The sequence below is a fragment of the Mustela nigripes genome, chromosome 4 (assembly GCF_022355385.1).
Source record: "Mustela nigripes isolate SB6536 chromosome 4, MUSNIG.SB6536, whole genome shotgun sequence".
Taxonomy (NCBI): Eukaryota; Metazoa; Chordata; class Mammalia; order Carnivora; family Mustelidae; genus Mustela; species Mustela nigripes.
In genome coordinates, this window is record NC_081560.1 from 191,262,139 (window position 1) to 191,283,543 (window position 21,405).

Consider the following 21,405-nt stretch of genomic DNA (forward strand, 5'->3'; position numbering starts at 1 on the left):
AATTTACACTGATACAGTATTGATCACACGAGCAGAGATTAAGCTGTTCAGCGGAGCGGATGATGGGGAATTAAACATTAAGGGTCCTCGAGGGGCCGCGTGCCGCCCAGCGAGGGCCGGAAGAGGGATGGCATTTCTCGGTAATGAACTGGCGGCATGCGGGGACATGCATCTCGGGCTCCTGGAGGAGGGGAATAATGGGGTTTGGGAAGCGCCCGCGGCTCATTCATTCGCTGCCATGCACCGGCTCTCCGGCGACGCGTCTACTGGACCGACGTGTATTTATGCAGCAAATTCCGAGCGTTGACCTTTTCGCTAAGTACATTGAGCAGAAGTTGGAGTGCACATTTTTCAGGTGTAACTTCTGTAAGTGTTTGTTATTTTTCCTTATTTCTAGGTATCATCAAACAAAAATTTTTCTGTTTTCCTAATGCACTGGCGTCGGTGGGCCCTTCAGGGCGGCCGTGCACCGGGAGCAGGAGGTGGGGGCCCGGCCACGCCTCACTTCACTCCTGAAAAATTCCAGAGGCACATCCCGGGCTTACACGTGGCCAGGCCCTTCCTTGGAGTGACACGGGAGCTCGCCTTTCGGCCTCTCCGGGGCTCCCCTCAGCCTCCCAGCCGGACGGGCAGAGCGTGCCCGTGAGTGGCCGGACCGCGGGGGGCGCGTGGCCGGCAGCCCTCCTGGCTCCTGTCGCAGCGCGTTCGGTCTCTCCCCCTCAGACCGCTGAGTCCGTGGAGCTGACAGGATAAAAGCTGAGGTGATTGATTTTATCGCTCAGTGGGGCACGATGAAATTCCTGATCGCCGTCCACAACGGCCTCATTGTGCGTGGCGACTGGAGATTCAATTCAGACACGTTCGGGAGAATGGAAACCTGCTGGGGCTGCTCCTCGACTGGAACGCGGGTCTGCGCCGGGCCCCGCCGTTCCTCTTCCCCGAGACTTCGCAGCGTCGTGTCCCTTTCCTTCTTCCAGCAGCTCCGTGCTCCCCGGGCCTTGGCGATGTCCGTTAGTCCTTTCAGGACAGCTGGGCTCCGAAGCGTCCCCAGCACGACTCCCTTTTCCAGGGCAGCTGGGTCGCTCTGCACACCTGACCGCGATCGCCCGGGTGGCGGCCGGGGAGCCCGAGGCGCGCGGTCCTGGGCGGTGGCATCCGGCGAGTGCAGGAGCAGGAGCTGAGTTCCCGGGGCTGCCCCTCTGCTGCCCTCGCGGGTGGACGAGAGGGGAATGGACTTGAATTTTTTATTGACCTTGTACTTCTAGGCCTGCCAGCACATCTCCACAGAGAGCGAGAGGGAGCCTTAGTGACCCCTGTTCTGTGAAGTAGGAAGGAGGCGACTCTGGGGGACAGATGGCCGTGCCGGTCTGGCTTGGCCTTTTCCATGGAAGCCGGGGGACAGCGAGCGGCCTGTGCTCTCCGATGCTGCTGGGCTGCAGGAGAGCAATGTTGCTGGGCCGGGACTCCAGCAGCGTGAGGCGTGCGGCCCGGCCCATGTGGCCGGCATCCGGAGTGGCCAGCACACGGCTGTGGGCCTCCAGCACTGGGACAGTCGGGACAGGGAGATTAGGATCTGGGGTCTTTGGCCTGGTGCTGTCTCCTCCCTGTGCTCTCCGTGGGCCTGCTGCGCACGGCGGTGTTGCCTCTTTCACCCGGGTCTGGCTCCAACCCCTGCCCTACTCCTCGTCAGGTGTGGTTCCCAACGTGGCCCCCTGCGTGTGGTGAACCACATGTGGCTCCTTCCTGCACAGGAAGCTCTGCCCTCCGTGTCCCCGAGAGCCGGGCCCCCGCTCCTGTCTGCACAGCCCAGCGCTTGTGCTGAGCCCCCGTTTCTGTCCCATGGTGCCTGCCGCCTCTGCGGCCCTGACCCCTGACCCCTGCTGGGTCTCTGGACCTCCGTCAGCTATTCCCCTGGCTCACGAATCCTTCCTGGAAAACCCCGCTCCTCTCTAATCTGTCTTCTGCTGGCCCTGGGCCATGGAGCCTCCGTGTCCCCTGCCGGCCCAGCCTGTGGGGTTGTGTCCGGCCCGCCTGGCTGGCGTCTTTCCCCCCAGCACAGCTCAGTGCTGTGGGTCTGTGGTCCGTGAAGACGGCCGTGCGGGGAGGGACCTCACCCTGGCAGCTGTGTACGACTCACGTCCTTTCTGGACTCCCTGGCCTTCTAGAGGGTTCCATCAGGCGTGTCCCCAGCCGTGGGTGGCTCTTCGTGCAGATTCCCCTTAGAGCGGACACACATGCCAGCGTGCCCCTCTTCTTCCGGACACCACGCCTGCCATTGGACTCACTGTCCCGAGGAGACCCTGGTTTCTCCTCTCCTGTTGTAAGGAAAGGAACGGCTCTTTCCCTGGCCAGGCAGCAGCACCAGCGGAGGACGTGCACACGGGCTGGGGTGGGCGTCACGGCTCCACGGGCTTTGTCCGCAGGCCTAATTTATATCAAGGCCATTAGTGGGGGGTAGCTTTTCCCGTAAGAGGCTCCGTGATTTGGCCTCAGAGGAGAGGGAGGGAGAAGAGCTCTATCTTTCAGACCGTGGGACATGTGAGTGGCCGGCTGGCCGCCCCCGATGTGAAGGGTGGGGGGTGCTCCGTCCGGCCCCTCACCCACCTCTACTGGGGGGGCCATAGGGGCCCACGGTGGCTGGGGCTCAGTTAGGTCTCTTGGCGTGTCAAGGCCTCTGCCTGGCCAAGGGAGGGGCAGCAGACTCACCCAGGGAGGGCACTGAACAGTGTTTGAACACGGAGGCTTCGGCCTCCCTTCCGTGGAAGCAGAAAGCCTCTGGTGGCTGGCAGACCCCTCCCGCCTATGCCTTTCTGTCTAGCGTCAGCCCGGGCCCCTGGGAAGCCGTCTTCTCCTCCTGTGGTGCGCTAAGGGCTTTGGGGGCAAGAGGAAGCAGGTGAGGCATCACCTGTTCGGAATGCTCATTACCATGGAGCTGTTATCCCCGTCCTGGCTACTCTGAGTCACCCTGGGATCCACGATTGTCGTTCTGTGCCACGTATGCAGCAGTCCCGGGACTGACAGAGGCCCCCAGACCAGGAAGAGACCATCGCCGGGGTGGGGAGCCCCACGCCCTGGCCCCAGGACCTGCTCAGCCAGGAGAGGACCCAGTGTCGGAAGACGGAGTGACCATCAGGGCCACGTATGTCGATCCAGAGGGAGACAGAGTAAACACGGTGACTCATTGAGAGCCGATCCTAACCCGGGGAGGGACATGGGACAGCCCCGTGTGCCAGCGGCTTCTCTGACGGACACTGGTACTCTTGTCCCTCGTGACCTTCGTGTGCAGAGAGCTGGACACTTAGCCCCACGGTGCGGAAGGGCGAGCTAGACGCTAAGCTGTGAGCCACACGTGGGCCAGGAAGAAGCACTAAAACGAGCGGAGACGGACGGATGGTGCGCGGTGACTGGACGCGGAGAGCAAGGCCTGACGCACGGAGGTCGCACCCGAGAGATGAACCAGAAGTCTGGTTTGTTTCAAGCTGTCATTTTTGAAGAGATAATAAGTGACAGTTTTCCAGTGTGTGAAAGGTCTCAACACACAGATCAAGAGCCCTGATGGCCCAGAAAGACGGGAGAGCCCTGGGCACCACCAGAGACGCACAGGACTTGTACAGGCTGTGACGGGGAGGGGGAAGCAAGATTGATGGCAGGTCGACGGCGGACGCGGCAGCCCTGGAGGCCAGGGAGGGTGACCGCCACCCTGAGTTCTGCCTCCCACCCAAATGCCCACTGGGAACGCGTGCGTGCGCATGTGGATTCATACGGAGCTGTGAGACCCGCACAGGAGGCAGCAGGCCCGCAGGAGGGAGCCCAGAGCAGCCTGAGGAGACGGAGACCCAGGCGGGCCCGGAGCGCAGGGAAGGGAGGGGTCGCCAGTCGGCCAGCGCGGCCCGACTCTGCGGGATCCGTGCTCCCAGGGCTCTGTGACGTGGAGGGCCGTGGAGGGCTGGAAAGGTGTGAGGCCTGTGAGGCTGGAGGCCTCGGCCCGGTGGGACGGCGCGGTCTCCGCGGAGCACAGCTGGTCAGCGTATCTGTGCCATAGGGGCCGCGTTAAATGATTTGAAACAGAAGTAGATGGCGTTTGCAATATAATTGAAATTTAAAAATCAATTAAGTCTTTTTAGTAGCCTTTTATATGCCCCAAGCTTCCCTAATGGCAGAAGGTATTTTGTAAACAGCTTGTGTTTGAGTCTTAAAGTGCCTCTGACTGTAATTACGCTCTGTCCCTAATGCACATCACCGATTTCTCCAGAATGCTTGTAAGGATGAAATTATAATTGCAAAGCTGATGATTTCTGGAAGAGAAAAGATAAAAGTCCGAGCTGGTTTGATTATGATGCAAATGCTCCCCGTAACTTAATTGGCATAAAAGTTTATTGATTATATTTCTAATCACTTAGACATGAAAAAAATGACCTAATAAATTTTGTAATTAAAGTTGGTTCTTTTAGCACTGATGTTTTTCTTTGCTCGTTATTGAAACTTTCAGTTTCCAAACTACGTATTATCGAGAAATGTATCCATATCGCAAACGAATCTCATTTTGAGAGAGAAGTGCGGAGGTGAGGTGAACTGAAGTGCACCCGGGGTGCTCGTGGCGTCGCAGGGGCTCACGGTGCAGCTCTGTTGCCGCCCATCCACTGTCCTTCCCGAAGAGACCGCGTGAGGACCCAGCTGGCTCTTCCCGCGCGGCGTGGGCAGGAGCGTGTGCGAGCTGTTCCGTCGGGAGAGGCGGCAGGATTAGCCAGTGAAGGGAGGTCAGCGCGTGCCCTCGGAGCGCCCTTCCTGGGTCCGGAGCGGGCGGCGCGTCCCGTCTGCGCGGCCCGCCGGGTGCGGGCAGGAGGGCGGACGGGCGGGATGTGACGGGCTCTCCCACGTCCCCTGCAGCCGCTCTCCGCGGCTCTCGCCCCGGGACATTGCAGCTCCACGGCTGAGGGCTGGGCCCCCCGTCTCCCGCCGGTGAGAAGAGGAACCTCGAGAGCCAGAACTCCTTCCATGTCACCCGTCCAGATGAGGCCACGCACATCACCTCCGAACTCCGAGTGCGGAGGCGGGGGTCCGTCCCCGTGCGCTCCGTGCGCCGGCACACCTGGCCTTGTGGCTGCTGCCTCCTCCCCCCGTACCTCTGAGACGGCACCTGCCGCTGGTGCCCACGCTGACCACTCTGTCCACATCCTGTCCCCACTGACCTCTCCCTGTCCCCACGACTGCCCCCTGGTCCTCAGTCCTCACTGACCCCAGCTTCTGGCCGTCTCTGTGTTGGCTCTTTCATCTGTTCCCAGCCCCTCCCTAATAGCGGTCCTGGGTCCACTCGCCACCCCTCTCGTCCCTCCTCGGCAAGCTGAGCATCTGTGGCATCGACCACCCCATGTCACGTGCCCTCTGCCTTTCATCTGCTCCCAGACCTCTGTCCGGACCCCAGGCCCGAGCATCCAGCCATCTGCTGGTGTCTGCTGGGGGGTCTTACAGCCATTTCGAGCTGGACCCCTTCTCTCCAGAGACCCCATGTCAGGCGTGTGCCCTGCCTCCCTGGCCTTGTCCTGGGCAGCCCGCACACTCACGCTGCTGTGTGAGGCCTTCCCGTGGACGGAGCCCCTGTGGTCAGGAGCTGGCCTTTGTGTGAAGCATCTGTCACTGCCCTGTCACTGCCCCCGTGCTTCAGGCCATTTCTCCTCGGGACCTTTCAGGTGCCCAAGACCGTGGAGAAGGTGCCGGAGACCATCTGCTCAGGGACTGGGTGCTCGAGTGGGTGCGGGAGTCCTGTGGCGGCTGCTCGCTGTGCCGGCTGCTGACCTTGCCTCCCGGGTCAGCTGTGCTGCCAGGTGTCCCTTGCCTGCGGGGGTCTGGCGTGACCCTCACTCTGGCTTCTGTGCCCTCGTGCGGCGCCCTCGCCGGGCAGCCCGTCCACCGGGCTGTTGCTGAAGGCCGTCTCGTTACGTGTGAGTCGCTCCTCACTGCGGTGATAGGAGACGTTAACAGGCGCCCTAACCTGGGGGCGTGTCGTAGCCGCACGGGAGGTCGCGTGGAGCGCTCGCCCGCCCCATCAGGTCGACGCGTGTTTCGCCCGGCCCCTCGCGAGATGGCCTAATTGGGGACACTACAAGCAGGGACTGTGACAGGGCTCAGCACCCCGGTCCCTGGTGCACACACAGCACGCCGGCCCCCACCGCGCAGGCTTTATGAAATGCTCTTTAATTCAGGAGCAGAATAGCATTAACTTTGTAAGGAGATGAGCACAATGGACAACCAATTTAATTAACTTCTGCTGGCTGTGGGACAGCAGACAAAATGGAATTACCCGTGCGTCTCTCGAGCCAGCGCCGCTTGGGGAGGGCCGTGGTGAGGGTCAGACGGGGGGACCTTGTGCCATCAGCTCACGGTTAGCCCCCGGAGCTGAAGTGGGAAAGTCGGGGCTTTGTACCTACGTGATCTCTCATCTTAGCGGGTTACAGAGCCGCCTTGGGAGAGGGCCGTGCTGGTGACCGTGATGTGACGGCGTTTCCCACGGGCTGCCTGCCGGGTGAGGCTGCGTCATCCGATTCGACGGGCTACCGGCAAATTCCTTACACGGGGACAGATCAATGAGGCTCTGCGCTGATTTAAACGAAAGCTTCATTTCATTTATTATTGTTTGTAATCTACTGAGTGTCACAGTGGTTTCACCCTGATTTCTTGCTGCGTCTACTAAATTGTTGTAAAGCCGGGAGCGTGGGCAGGCTCGCAAGAGGCCGGTGCCCCTTGTTGGTAGAAAGCGTGATTTTTGCAGCCATGTGGCGGAAGCGATGTGTTGGCTCGTCCCCTGGCCCCGAGTCGGCAGTCCTGTGTGCTGGGTCCTGAACTGCTGACCCGTCTGTCCTCAGGCACGTCGCTGTGTCCCTCTCTTTGACCAGGCGTTGTTGGTTGCCTGGTGTGTGCCAGGTGCTGAGCTGGGGACTCCGAGGTGTCAAGAACGCCAGCCGGGAGCTTCCCACCCGAGTGGCAGAGACCGCGGCCGCCTGAGCCCAGCCATGGTGCAGGGGTGGGGTGCGGCCCCAGCGTGCGTGAGGCGCCAGCGGCGGGAGGGTCGTCGGGCGGGCTGACGGCACCTGCACTGACACCGGGACGCAGAGGAGAGACCCGCGGGGCGAGGCCGGTGGGTCAGGCCTGCAGGGCACAGCAGACCCTCCGGAGTCCCCAGGTCACCGCAGCGCCTGCGCGCCCCTGCCCCACCCCATCCCCCAGGTGATCCCTGCTCTGAATTTTGTATTTACGGTTTTATTCCTGTTTTGGTATAATCTTAATAACGCCACCTTTTTTTGTTTTCAGCCGCTTTGGTTAGCTTTTTGTGAAGTTTTAGGAGTCTCCTTTCTCAGCCTTGCGAGGCCCGCCTGTTGTGCCTGTGGCGTTTCCCTGTGGCACAGGCCGCCATCCGGGAGGCTGACCCACCTCCACATAGCGAAGCATCGGGTTGTCAGGGTCTGGGATGCCGCCGCACACAGTGTCGCCTCCTGCGGGCTCCGGGGCCCCGAGTGAGCGCCGCGTGTCCTGTGCGTGTCCCGTGTGCGTGAGCTGTGGGGAGTTGTAGCACAAGTCCGTCTCGTTACGTGTGTCCCCGTGCACAGGGGTCGCTGCGGATCTGGACAAGGGATCGGCATCCAGAGCGGCACTCGGGGCCGCCTGCCTGTCCGGTGTGTGTCTCGGGATGCGCACGCGAAGCCGCTCTCTGGTCTCAGCCTGGAGCTCAGACGGCGTGTGTGTGCACCGCCGTCCCCCAGGAGCTTCTCCTGCTCGGCGCGCGCCCCACCGCACGGGGGAGGCCGCGGCGTCCCACTGTGTCCTCCACGCTGCCTGCCCGTGCTGGGACAGAGTGGGCCCAGGTCCAGGGGCTTCATCACACTCTCCAGCCATCATTCATTCAAGTCTGATAGTTCTAACTTAGAACAACTAAGTTTCTCGAATTTGTTATAAACTTACTGACGATATCTCATGAAATTCTTTCTCCTGTTCTTAGATCTATTTATTTTTTCTGCTTTTAAAACATATTTTATTGATTGATGGATTGGTTGATTTGAGAGAAAGCGAGCACACAAGTTGGGGAAGGGCGGAGGGAGAAGCAGGCTCCCCACCGAGCAGGAAGCCCAATGCGGGACTCGATCCCAGGACCCCGGGATCGTGACCTGAGCTGAAGGCAGATGCTTCCCGATTGGGCCACTCAGGTGCCCACTTTTTTTTTTTTATTTTTAAAAACTAACAAGTTGCAGACACTTTTTCTGTAGAGACAGCACAGTGTGCCGTCCTGGAGGAGCAGAGACTCCGGAGGCCCCCGTGGCACCTGTGCAGTGCAGCTGCCCTCCGGGGCGGGTTGGACCTCCCAAGCAGCACTAGGCTGGGCCCCCCCCCCCCCCCGACCCTGCAGCTGGCTTCCCGGGCCCTCCCCACCCCCATATCCAGCCCCGTCCCTTGGGAGAGGCAGGACCACCCCCCCCCCAGGAGAGGCGGGTTTGGGTCTGGCCCTGGGGCTTTCCAGAGGCTGTTGGAAGGTGGCCACCAACACGGATGAGGACGTAGGGCACTGTTACCCTCGGCGTCACGCTCAGATGCGTTCCGTGGTGTCTGCAGAACGTGTCCCCAAGAGCCCCTCACTGCTGTTGCTCTGGCTTGAGCGTTAGTTTTCTGGAAGAGCAAGCCGGACGCAGGCCCAGGCTGACGATGCGTACTTTGGCTGCTAACCTAATTGCAGGGATGATAAGTTACTGGCCCTCTGATTTGTTTGCAAATGAAAAGCGATGGGGGCCTTTCTAACGAGCTGCCTCGTGTTGCTTCCCGGTTGGCTCCTGCCCCAGCCCCGGCCACCGCAGCCCTGCGCAGGCTGCTCCACGGGAGCCTGTTTGTGGAGGGCTCCCTCTTCCCCGCCCAGGTGGATGGCGGCGGCGAGCGTCAGGCCACAGCCAGTCTCAGAGACACGTTGTCTGCCACATTCCACGGAGCACAGGAGCTGGGGTGTCGGTTCCTGGTCCACCCCGACCCGTGCTGCAGAGCGCCAGGGGCCCGGCTCTGTGCGGGGAGATGCCGGCTCCCCACCACGCACGCTGCACATCAGGCCACGCCTCAAGGCTGGCCCCATGCGGGCAGGGCAGGGCCCCCACCTTGCATTTGCTCTTCTGGCAAAAGTACGGCATCGACCGGGTTGCCTGTCACTGATGGAGAATTAATTACCGCCCTTGACAGTCAGGTTTATAAATGCGTAGAAAGTATTTTAATTGTTTTCAGTAAAACAGGCAACCAGTCCGTATTCTCAGACGAGACGAGCACCGAGAGGACCGGCGAGTACCAGGCTCCCATCTTCGGGCCTGGGCGCTTCTGTGCGGACATCGCTGTGTCCTGTGACCGAAGCGTGGCCCGAACGTACCGACCCAGCAGGTTAACCGGGGAGAAAGTTAGTTTCAACTTTGACTTAAGTGTCCATTAGAGCCGGTGACGGGTGTCCGGCTCTGTGAATTACAGTCTCTTTTCTGGATCCTTTTGTAAGCTTCGTGATGTCGTGTCGGCGCGATCACGCCTGGCGAGGGGACTTGAAGGTTTGCCACGTTCACCCCCTGGCACCTTCTGGGAGCCGCACAGCCTGTCGGGGACTCAAGTCTGCAGAGCGGCCCCCGCCGCAGCCCCTCTCCCCAGGAACCTTGTTGGGTGGCCGGGGTCAGCCGAGGAGTAAAACGTGGGTACAGGGACACGTATGTGTCTGTGCACGTGTACAGGGTTACACACTCTGTGTGTATACATGTGTGTGTGTAAATGTGCATGCACACACGTGAAACATGGACATTCACATGTACGTCCACACGGGTGTGAGCAGCCATGTGGACACACATGTGTGTTACATGCATATGGGTATGTCGGCACAGGCCTGCATCTGTACACACATATGCTCGCGCACACAGGGTACACAGCCTCACAGAGGAATACACGTGTCCATATATGTGTGCACAGGCACATACAAGACCCCAAGTTTGAATTTCAGAGAAACAGGTTGCTTTAAGGTCAGGTGTCCCATGCGGCCTCCTTTGGTGGTCACCGCACCCCGGCCTGGCCTCTGCGGTTTGGGGTCCAGAACAGGACTGGACCGCTGGTCCGGTGGCTGCGGGGAGCGGGTGGCAGTTCCGCGGAGGGAGGACAGGGGGCCGAGGAGGCCGGTGCGGGCGTAGCTGCCGGGAGCCCCGGGTGGGTGCCGCACACAGTGAGGACGGCGCTGGGGTCAGAGCCCTTCCCGCGGGCCCGGGGAGCCTCCCGCCGAGGAGACCGCGCTCGAGTGGGCGCCCGTGTCGGGGGAGGGGCCTTGTGTGTGCCGCTGAGTGTGACTGACGTCTCATCCCTGCGGCCGGGGGAGGGTGGGCCTGGGGAGGCAGCTCTGTCCTCGTTCACAAGGGCTTGAGTCAGTACTTGAGCCTGCTTCAAGCTGTTCTGCTCTTACGCGGTTTCTCTTTTTGCTCTGCAGGCATTAGGAAGCTTTTATTTTCTTCATGAATCCTTAAAAAACATCTACCAATTTGACTTTAAAGGTAAGACTCTTCCGGGATTCCCTGGCTGGGCTCCCCCGCCCAGCGTCCCTGTGTGGGGGGCACAGTCGCTGACCAGGGGCCTCCTGTGCAAACCTGGTGCTCTGGTCCCCTGGAATCCACATGGCATTTCTGCCTCAGACCCCTGCCCTGGACCCCTGCCCCTGACTCCTGCCCCAGACCCCCTCCCCTAACCTGGATCACACTCCAGACCCTGCCCTGGACCCCCAGCCCCCGGTCCGCGCCCCTCCTGCTCCCAGGGCAGGGCCGGCCAGTGACGCCGGATCTCCTGCAGACCCGTGTAGGGAGGAGGGAACGGCCTTGTGTCCGAATCAAATGGAGAAAATGAAAGCCTGCTTGGGCGGTCGGCGTCTCTTACACGAGCCGGCAGTACTGGAGGGACAACCACCCTGCGCTCTCGGGCCGGCACGTGGGCTGTGCGGGGCTCCTGGGCTCCTAAAGCCGGCCTTGGTCCCCAGGTCCCCGCACACGGGAGCCCGGCAGCCCAGAGTCCAGCAGCCCCCGTGTCGTCCTGCTCTGCTGGGGCGTTGGGGCAGCGCCCTCTCTTCACGCCACACGTGAGTCCTCGGCCTCCAGCTCGGCCCCGGAGGCAGATCCCATTAGTCCGAGGTGTCACTGAAGTTGTAATAACCGTGGAGAGCGACTAATTATGTCAGTTGCTCAGATTCATTATCTCCGCTCACTTAGGAGACCGATCGCCTCTTCTGGAAGGGAGATGCAGAGTCGTCCCTAAGTTGCTTGGGCAGTGATTTCATCGACGTTAGGAACACGATCCCAGCCAGCAGGATGATTTTGCATTGGCCCTATTCCCTGAGGGCTCTTTGCGCAGTTTGGAACCCAAGCCTGTGGCTTTCCCACCAAGGAACTTGCTGGGGTAGCCTTGCAAACTTGGCGGGAGACGGGCCAGAGGCCATTGTCCCCGCGATGTTACTAGACACTGGGTGCCCGGGCTGTGTTCTCCAGCAGCGGGACTGTGGGCGAGAGTGGGCAGAGGCGAGGTCTCCAGGCCCCGCGTGCCCCAGGCAGAGCTGGAAGCAGAACGGGGTTCCGCTCCTCCGAGCTCTGGCACGTAGCCGGGCCCCTGAACTTCTCCCTTCCTGAGAGTCACCGTTCCCCTGCACATTGTGTCACTAGATCAGATCAGTCTTGACACACCCGGCTGGCCCGGGGTTTCTCGGAAACTGAGGAGATGTACATTTGACTCCCTAAGCCTCCTGCACGGCCCCGACGATGACGAGGGTGATGTTGCTGATGTCGGTGATGAGGGCAGACACGGTGGTGGTGACTGTGCCACGAGCACGTTGGTGGCCGGCGTATGTGTTGCTTCGGTGGTGCTCCGATGCCGGACGTGGTGCTGCCGTCCACAGCACAGGTGCGGGACCCAGCGGCACCAGGTCTCGGGGAGTGGAAACGCCCGCCACTTGCGTCGTGGCCCTGGTTCGCCAAGGCTCACTCTCGTGCTTTGACTTAAGTTACAGCAGAAATGGTCGTACATCTGTGAAAAGCTTGAATGAACTTTTTAAGAAGACATAGCTTGAATTTAGTACTTAGTTAGAAAGTTGAGGACTCCCCAAAGGTGTGGATGAAAGGGACGTGCATTTCTGGTCTGACGCCTGGAGCGTGGACGGTGCTGAGGGAATGGAGGGGCCGAGTCTCTCCGATCCCTTAGAGAAGCGAGGCCCCAGGGCTCGTGCATCCCCACACTGGAGGGACAGGTGGGCGGTCCCTGAGAGCCTCCAGAAGCTGGCGCTGGTGGGAGCTTCTGGGGGGAGGCGGCGTGGAGGGCTAGAGGCTGAGAGAGACACTCCCCGCCAGGCCACCCCCCTACTTCGGTGAGCACCGGCTGCAGGAGCGATGTCGTCATGGGGAAGGTCCGAGAAAAACCCCCTCGTGCTTCCAGTGGGGAAGAGGGAAGGAGCCATTTGGAAGGGTGCCAGGGTTCGTTTTTCCCGAAAGGCCTACCCTTGAGGACAGCCGTGTCACCAGAGCTGCCCAGCAGGCCTGGGGGAGGCAGGGGGTGACTTCAGCCTCCCCTGGCCTTCTGTGCTACTCGAGGGGCTGTAGGGCTGCGAGCGCGCCAGAAGGCTGCAGGCTGGGCTCGTGCTGGCGGAAGGACCACAGCAGGGTCACGGGACAATAGGACAGCGTCCTGCCCCAGCCACAGCGCCTGTCCCCACAGCAGACGTCACAGCAGAGCCTGCCAAGCCCACCGTCTGCTTCCGAAGAAGTCTCACAGGCGCGCAGAGTCAGCAGAGGAGACCAGAACAGAACGTGGGCGGAGACGTCGGCCCTGGCGTCCCTCCCGGAACACAGCCCAGCTCCTCACCAGAGCCTCGAAGGAAAGTCCCGTCGACCTCCATTCTTTTTTCCAATTCCTCGTGTTTTGCTTTTAACCAGAGGTTATAAGCCAAGTTGAGAAGGAGAAGATACGGTGTGCAGGGAGCAGGTGCGTGTTGGAGCGCGAGTGGGATGTGGCCACGATGTGCAGCCGCCCGCCAGGGCGTCTTCGGAACCGCGGCGACTGTGACGAGGGTGTAGAGGGGAAGCAGAAGCTCGCGAGACCAGATGCGTAACCAGAGTCCGAACAGAAGCTTGTGAATCAAAAGGGAAATCTCAAAATACAGAACGTGGACAGAAATGCCCCTGACCTCCGATGGGCTCACCAGCCTGCACGCGGCTGAAGACAGCCATGGGGCCAAAAGGGCGTCTTTGAGACTTTCCAAACTGAAAAGTAAAGAGAAAAAAACAAGACACAAAAGCAGAACAAGTTTCCCAGCCCCACGGGACACACACAGAAGGCGAGGCGTGTGCACGAGGCGACGGCAGCCGGGCGACCGAGAGAGAAAGGAACAAGACATATTTGCAGTCATGGCCCGGAATTTTGCAGAATTCATCACGGACCCCGAGTCATAGGTCCAGAAAGCTTACCGGTCCCTGAGCAGACAGATGCCACACCCTGCACCTAAGCGTGTCTACACGAGCCGCGCAAAGTCCAAGACGGAGAGAGACCTCGAGAGAACAGGGCTGGGAGTGGGGAGGTGACCTAGAAAGCAACAAGGGTGAGAAAACATTGAACTTTTCTTCAGAAACCGTGGAGGTAAAGAAAGGGGTTGAAGTATTTCCGTTGGTAGAAGAAGATACTTAGAATTCTGTACGCAGCAAAGTTCCCCTTCAGAAGTGAGCGAGAAAAGAACACTTCCTCCAACAAAAGCTGCAGGAACTTGTTTCCGGCAGACCCGTCATGCAGAAAAGGTTGAAAGTTATTTGACAAAAGGAAAATGATCAGGTCAGATGCGTACATCTATGTTAAGAAAGAAAGAGTGGGGGCGCCGGGGGGGGCTCAGTGGGCTGAGCCTCTGCCGTCGGCTCAGGTCGTGGTCTCAGGGTCGTGGGATGCAGCCCCGCATCGGGCTCTCTGCTCGGCGGGGAGCCTGCTTCCTCCTCTCTCTCTCTCTGCCTGCCTCTCTGCCTGCTTGTGGTCTCTCTCTGTCAAATAAATAAATAAAATCTTAAAAAGAAAGAAAGAAAGAAGGAAAGAAAAGTGTAAAGGAAGGAATGAGTGAAGGTGGAGCATTTTGTTTCTTGTCCTTCACCGGATGTACCTTCTGTTCGGAGCGTCCCTAGCAACGCCGCGGGGTGACCGTAGCTTGTGGGTCAGTGAGACGAGTGAGCGTGGTGTGGGGCAGGCGGGAGGGAGGCTCCGGGACCCGCACTCCGTGCAGGGGTGCGGCGCGGCGTGAGCGGGGACCAGGACGGGCGGTAAGCGTATATCGCAGACTCCGGCAACCACTGAGGATTGTTCACACGGAGCACAGCCGGCATGTTAACGACAGAGCAGAGCCGGCGGGGTCCCACGAGATGCTCCATGAGACCCGGCGGTCTACGGAGAAAGGGGGTGACAACAGCAGCAGGAGAGACGGTGCCCACGAGGAGCTTCTCAGTGTCGCCCCCGCGGGGCTCCCCGCAGGCGCCAGCGCAGCAAGTACACCGGCTACGAGACGGAAACGGTCCGAGCGGTTCCAACGGTAAGACCCCACCACGCGTCGTCTGCCGGCAGCCCGTGTAGGATCCTCAGACCCGAAGACAAAAGGTCAGGGGATGGAGGGTGCGGGACCGCACGGACACGAGTCAGACGCCAGAGGAGCGGCGGCCCTTCCGGACACAGCAGACCCCAGCGCCAGGAGTGCCCGGGGATCGAGAAGGCTGTGTGTTACGCAACCGTAAAGGGGCCGGAGCTCTGAGAAGACAGAACAGGTCTTACCGTGTACACGCTGGACTGCAGAGCATCCCAACCCACGGGGGAAGACCGACAGCTTCCGGGAGAGACGGATGAATCCAGTGTTGCAGGTGGAGACCTCAGGGCTCCTCTGCCAAAGACGGGCAGACCCAGCAGGCGGGATGGCCGAGGACGTAGTTCAACCCAACAGCACCGTCGGTCGGCAGGGTCCGGCCGATGTTCGTAGAATATTCTCCCCAGCGAGAGCAGCACACACATTCTCCTCACGTTCCCCAGAGTGGCTACCACGGTTGACCACATTCTGGGCCACTAAATACTACTCAACAAGTTTAGAAGAACCGACGTCATGCAAAGGACACTCCGGACCCCTCGGACTTTCACACGAAATCGGCAACAGAGAGACGGCGAGAAAACCCCAAAATACTTGTGTCCGAAGTTCAGAAATAACAGAAGTAAAACCAGTGAATCATTGAAGTAATAATGAGTAAAAGTCTGTTGTGCACACATCAACAAGCAGTTTGCACACTCGAGCATTCAAACCAAAACACGGAGTGGGGCTCTGGGGTGTATTTTGGTGTAAGACAGCCCGTGCCGCGTGGAGGCAGTGACTTTATTCATAGCAGCGATTGGTTATGGTATTAGAACTCTCTTAAATGACGGGAATAGGTTCGCGTTACCTCGTTTCAACTCTGGGAAACAGTGTAAGCGTTCATCATGATTTTTAGATAAATCTAAAGGAATGACCCACTTTAAATTAGTCTTGCAAAATAAGCTAATTTCCGCTTTGTTTCTATGACCAAACTGGCTTTGTTCAGGGAACTTTAAAGCCTGGTCTCTCTTTGTTTTTTATTTTAACACTTGGATGTGAAACAACACACTTCCAGAATAGCACGAGTCAGAATACGTCTCCAGAAATTTTGAGAATATTTTGAACTAAATGAAAATGAAATAGAGCTTATCAGCATTTGTGGAATGTGGTGAAAGTATGTTTGTGGCATCAAATGTATGTGTTCGAAAAGAGGTAAGATTTAAAATCGCTAATCGAAGTGTCTGCCTTAGGAAGCCAGAAGAAGAGCAAAATAAATCCAAATCATAAGAAAAGAAATAATAAAAATTAGAGCATAAATCAATGAAATTGAAAACAGGAACTCACTAGAGAAAATTAGCAAAACCCAAAGCTGATTCTTTGAAAAGATCAATAAAATTGATGTTCTTGTAGTCAGGCTAACCAAGAAAAGAAAGAAAACACAAATCGCCGGCAGTAGAGATGAGGGAGGAGCCGTCGCTACCGGCTGTGACGTCGAAGGGCGATGAAGGTCTACGGGGAACGGGTCCGTGCCCGTAGCTCGATGATGTGGAGTGAGGCAGTTCCTTGGAAGGCGCAGGCGGCCAGAGTCACACCTGGAGGACTCGGTGATCTGAATAGGCCTTTATCTGTTAAGGAAATTGAATCAATAATTAATAAACTCCTAAAAAAGGACGCACGAGGTCTGATGGGTTCACTGTGAATTCTACCAAACACTAAAGGGAGAAATTATGCCCGTTCTCGGTAACGTCGTCCGGAAAACAGAAGCAGAGAGAACATTCCGACTCACTCTGTGAGCCAACATTCCCTGATACCGAAACCAGAGAGTCCAGAAGAACAGGACCATAGGCCAGTATCTCTCCTGAACATGAAGTGTAGAAACCCTCCACGTAGGGTCAGCGGCTTGAGTCCAGCAGCCTGTCGGGAGAGTCGTGCACCGCCACAACCGAGGAGCAGGTCTGCGAGTCCGGCTCCGCGTCTCAAAGTCAGTTAACGTGACACATCTCGTCAACCAGCCGAGGAAGGAAGCCGCGCGGCCACGTCAGCAGACGCAGAACAGCGCTTGGCTGTGAGTCTGCCGCCTGTCCACAGCGGGTCCCTGCGAACCGGGGGGAGACCTCGGTAAGGAGCCGCTGGGGAGACCCACGTCTCACATCCCACGTCACGGTGAGAGCCTGGGCGCTTCGGTCTGCAGTACGGCGTGCACGCTGCCCGTTCCCCTTCGGTATTGCAGCAGAGGTCTTGGCTGTGCATGAAGACAAGAGGAGGAAGTAGAGGGTGTGCTGATGGGGGGCGAGGATGAAAACGCTTAGTCCTCAGTGACACGGCTATGCCGGACGTTTGAAAGACTCATCACGACGAAAACCGGACAGACAAGCACGGTTGCGCCATACAGGGTTAACGTACAAGAGCCAGTGGCTTTTCTATACCAGCAACAAAGACATGGAATTCGAACTTAAAAACAGAAAACCATTCACAATAGCACACGCATAAAAGACTTAGAAATAAACTTAGCAAAATAAGGACAAGATTAATACGAGGAGAACTGCAGAGCTCTGCCGAAATCAAAGACGATCAGCGTCAACCGCGCGCTGTCCGACGTCATGGGCAGGAGGACGCGACCTTGTCGGCGTGAGGTTCTCCCTGCTGGGCCCACTGAGACGCTGCCATCACCGTCCAGTTCCGGCAGGTTGCGGCGTCGACACCGAGCTCCCGTGCGGACAGCAGCAAGCGGCCGCGCCGCGGGACAGACTTGGGGGGGGCGGCGTGCTTCCTGCCGGACGTCGCTGCCGAGCCGGGCTGGGGGTTCGTGCTGCCGAAACTGCTCTGCAAGGTCAGTCTGTTCGTTCACAAAGCCGGGCCTCTTTAAGGCGATGAGGGTTTTGTCCGAAGCAGAAATGCCTCCCCGCGACCGTCTCCTCTCCCCGTCTCGGTGGACACGGAGCCCTGTGGACTGCGTGCCCCGCCGAGGACCGTGGGCGTCAGTCCCGGGGGCGCCCACGGCCGGCAGCCTGTGTCATGAGGGCGGGCATGGCTGCGGGAGCTGGAGGAAGAGCCCAGGAGAGCTGGGGCTGAGCCAGGCCTTTGCTGGGGGCTCGGTGCCAGGAGGGAGCGAGGGAAGGTCCCGGGGGGGAAGGGAGGAGGGGCGAGGCAGGTCAGGAGCCCACACGGCGGGCCGAGGTCACGGGAGGACCATCCCACCACGGGCGGGGCGCACGGCCCGCACTCCCCGAGCATGGTTCACAGCCCCGCGGAGCTGCCGTGTGCTGGGCCGTGTGGCCCCGGCCTCCTCACGTGGACGTTTACGCTGCCAGCTCCCGGGGTGCCAACGGCGGTCACTGCTGTCCACGCACCACACACGGACATGGGTGGGCGGCTCCGGGAAGGGCCTCCCGCGTTGGACGTGCTTCTGCGGCGTTTCCGGTGGCGGTGGGTGTCGGGAACAGGAGCACGGCCACGTGGTGGTCACTTTCTCACTGACACAAGCCCAGCTGCCCCCGGCTAATGGGGTTTGTCCTGTGTCCCCTCACGGGCCTCTGGAGGCCATGGTGATTGGTGAGGGGACAGAACCACAGGCCGCAGTCACCTCGGTGATCGTCCCGTGTTTGGGAACAAGACCAGTGAGCGTGCAGCTCTGCGTTTGGGGACAGCTCTGTGTCCCTGCTCTGTCCTGAGTTCCCTCCTTCACCAAACATCTGTCTCACTGTGTCCTGCGCCGGTGCAGCTGACCGTTGGAGCCCCTGCCTGCCAGTGTTCTGCTTGGACCTGGTGTTCACTCTCTCCCCAAACACGCAGTGGCCAGAGCTTTGTCCCCAGATGCTGCACACAGATGTCATTCCCGCTGTCCGCTCCCACAAGTGGGTCCGTGGGGCCTGTGTGCTCTGAGAGCTGCAGGTGTGTGGGCCAGGGGACCACGACCCCACAGAAGTGGACAGCACGCTTCATCCTTGTCCTCCAGCAGCCTCCTAACGGCCAGGAGCGTCACCTGGTCCCCGGCACAGGGGCAGCCATCTGGGCCCGCTGCCGCCACACTCCCGGCATGGCGTCCTGTGGGGGCCCCTTGGGAGACCCCACTGTGGGCGTGGGGTGACCCATCGGCGGAAAGAAGGGGCCTGGCCTGGGTATGAGAGGACTAGACCACGCCCTGTCCACAGGGGTGTCGGCCCGGGCACGCAGTCCGGGGAGCACCCCACGCTGTCCTGCCTCCGTCTCCGCCTCAAGAAAAACTCCTCCCGGACGGGAGTGATGTCGGCTGCATGTGAGGAGGAAATCGATGTCCCTAAGTAAATTCGTATGACGGTGTGAGCGAAGGGTTATTCTGCAGCTGTCCTAAACATAGTCACGGTTTTAACAGAGGAAGCCAATTAGCCCTTGTAAATCTGCGGCCGGAGGTCTGAGAGGGTAATGAAGCGGCGTGTCGGGCTCCGGGTCGTGGAGTGCGGATTTACGAGCCACCGGCGTCCCCGGGGCAGCGGACCCTCCCCTCCCCGGGTGCCCCCTGCGCTCCCTGTGGGGCTGCACGGGCTGGGTGGGATGTGGCCGTGAGGTCATTCATGTCACCACTCTGCTCTTTTCCAGCCAAGAAGTATAAAAAGGTCACGGGCAAAGAGATCTACTCGGACACGCTGGAGAGCACGCCCATGCTGGAGAAAGAGAAGTTCCCGCAGGACTACTTTCCCGAGGTGCGTCCTGGCCGCCGGCCCCCAGCCCGCTCGCCCTCAGAGCACGCGCCTCAGTGAGGAAGCGTGGGCGCGAAGGCCTCGTGGGTCCGGGGAGGGTCCCATTCCCGGCTGGCGATGCGCTCCCGCAGCCCATCTTCCCGGGGCTTCTCGGGCCTGCGCAGGTCCGTGTGGTGGTCTTCCCGAGGGGCGAACCACCATGTTTACACGCATCACCACGTCCTGTGACCATCATTTCCAGGCAAAGGAACCCTCCCCGTGTGAGGTGGGACAATCACGATCAGCTGGTTGTGGGGTCTGGAGAGGGGGCAGGTGCGGCTGGCCAGGGACGCTGCTGTGGGCAGGCCGCTGGGGGGCAGGGTGTCCCCCCCCCCCCTGGGAAGGCTGGGTGAGGCCTCGACACCGTTTCCTGCTGTGCTCATTTATTTCCATCGGGTTTCAGTGCGTTTTTGTGGGGGTTGTTACTTGCATACGGTCATCACACGGCACAGGTCATCTCAGACTCAGGTGTTCTCGGTCTGGGGTCTGCTAAGCCCTTGTGATTCACGCGCTGACCCAGGGTTGCTCCCCTGTCCTTGATCATCTGAAATCACGGGGGCGCGTGCGTCTGTGATTGGAGCATCGGGACGGTGGGTTCCCCGGCACAGCGGAGGTTGGCTCAGCGCAAGGATTGCCCCGCCAGGTCTGTCCGCACGAGGCCTGCCCACCGTCCGCGGAGACGCCCACCCACACTTGGAGCTGATTTCCAGCAAGGCCACGGCTGTATTAATGTGTTTATGGTCCGGGTGAAGGAATTGCGGCCGCTGCCGTGAGGGATGGACGCAATCCCTCGTCACTCGTCCCTGAGCCAAGGATGCAGTGTTGGGGGCTGGCCTCTGTCCTGGCTGTCCCAGCCCCCACGGTCCCCTCTCCTCCTGACATTGTGATGCGGCTAGAAAGCTCCGAAGCCGTGGAGTGAATCCTGGCGGTCTTCCTTGCCCATCTCTCCGGGGCTGCTGTCCCCTTGCAGACGCCGAGGGTCACAGAGTCGGCATCAGAGCCGAGCGGGGCCACTGAGAGTGACCACGGGCCCTAGTGGAGACAGCGGCTGGAGAGAGCCGGGGCCTCTGCAGCAGGGGAGAGCAGCTCTGACGGGCTCGGGCGGCCTGGGAGCAGGTATCCCTGCGTCTTTGCCACGGGGTGCTGCCCGGCACACAGTGGCTGAGAAGCCCCCAGGCTCCTCTCTGCTCCGGCAGCTCTGATCCTCGGGGCTGCCTGGCTCCTCCATCCTCAGCCCAGAGCCCGACTGGCCCAGGATGGCACTCACTTGTGCCTGGTGGCTGGCTGGGGTGTACCCCCAAAGGGTAAGACACAAGGGGCTGTGCACCTGGGAGAGGCAGGACTCCAGGTGGGGGGTGCCGGTGTGATGACCCGGGGACAGGTAGGGATGCGTCTGAGGCCTCCCCCCCAGACCCCCGGACATCTGTCGATGGCGTCCGGCCGCCTGGAGGCTGTGGACCGGCACTTGCTGGGGCGTGAGCGGCCCTCGGTTCCCAGCCGCTACGTGGAAGAGCTGAGCAGTGCCTCTGCGAGCACAGGGGACTCACAGGCACCCGGACGTGGCTTCTCCAGGCCGGGCTCCATGCAGTGGGGGGCGTGGCGTCTGCCGCAAGGCTCACACTCACTCCCTGAGGGCGGGACACACGCCGATCACTCCCTGCGTGACTCCGTGTATGCGGGCTCACTTCCCAGGACCCTCTTCCTCCCAGCACTGGGCCCCCTCGTGCTCAGAGCCCAGGTCCCTAGAGGCCCCCGAGGTCAGCTGCGAGCTGTGATGCCGCCAGGGAAGAGGACTGCATGGCCGGTGCCACGTCCCTCTGGACGCCAGAGGAAGGAGAGAGCCTGGTGGTGCCCCCACACAGGACGGCCCACAGCAAGTCGGACGCCTGCGGAACCCCCGGCTCCCGAAGTTCTGTCCGTCCCTACAGGACTGCAGGCCTCCTCCTGAGGGGCTTCCTGCTCCCTGGCCCTCAGGCTGTTTTCTGGGCCCGGCGTCTGCAAACACCGGCTTCCTAGACTGTGGCACATGGGGGACCCTGTGGCCTGGCCCGGATCCCGACTCTTCCCTCTGCTGGCCCAGGCCCTGTGCGG

The 21,405-nt window shown here is 60.2% G+C and overlaps 1 protein-coding gene across 4 annotated transcripts in view; it reads left to right on the plus strand.

The window, feature by feature from the left end:
• INPP5A (inositol polyphosphate-5-phosphatase A) overlaps positions 1 to 21,405 on the plus strand; it is a 157,698-nt gene that overhangs the window by 86,765 nt on the left and 49,528 nt on the right. For all 4 annotated transcript variants that reach the window (XM_059398882.1, XM_059398883.1, XM_059398881.1 and 1 more), the window contains exons 5-6: positions 10,472 to 10,535; positions 19,175 to 19,278. In XM_059398882.1, coding sequence (XP_059254865.1) covers positions 10,472 to 10,535; positions 19,175 to 19,278 — 168 coding nt within the window. The remainder of the gene's footprint in view (positions 1 to 10,471; positions 10,536 to 19,174; positions 19,279 to 21,405) is intronic.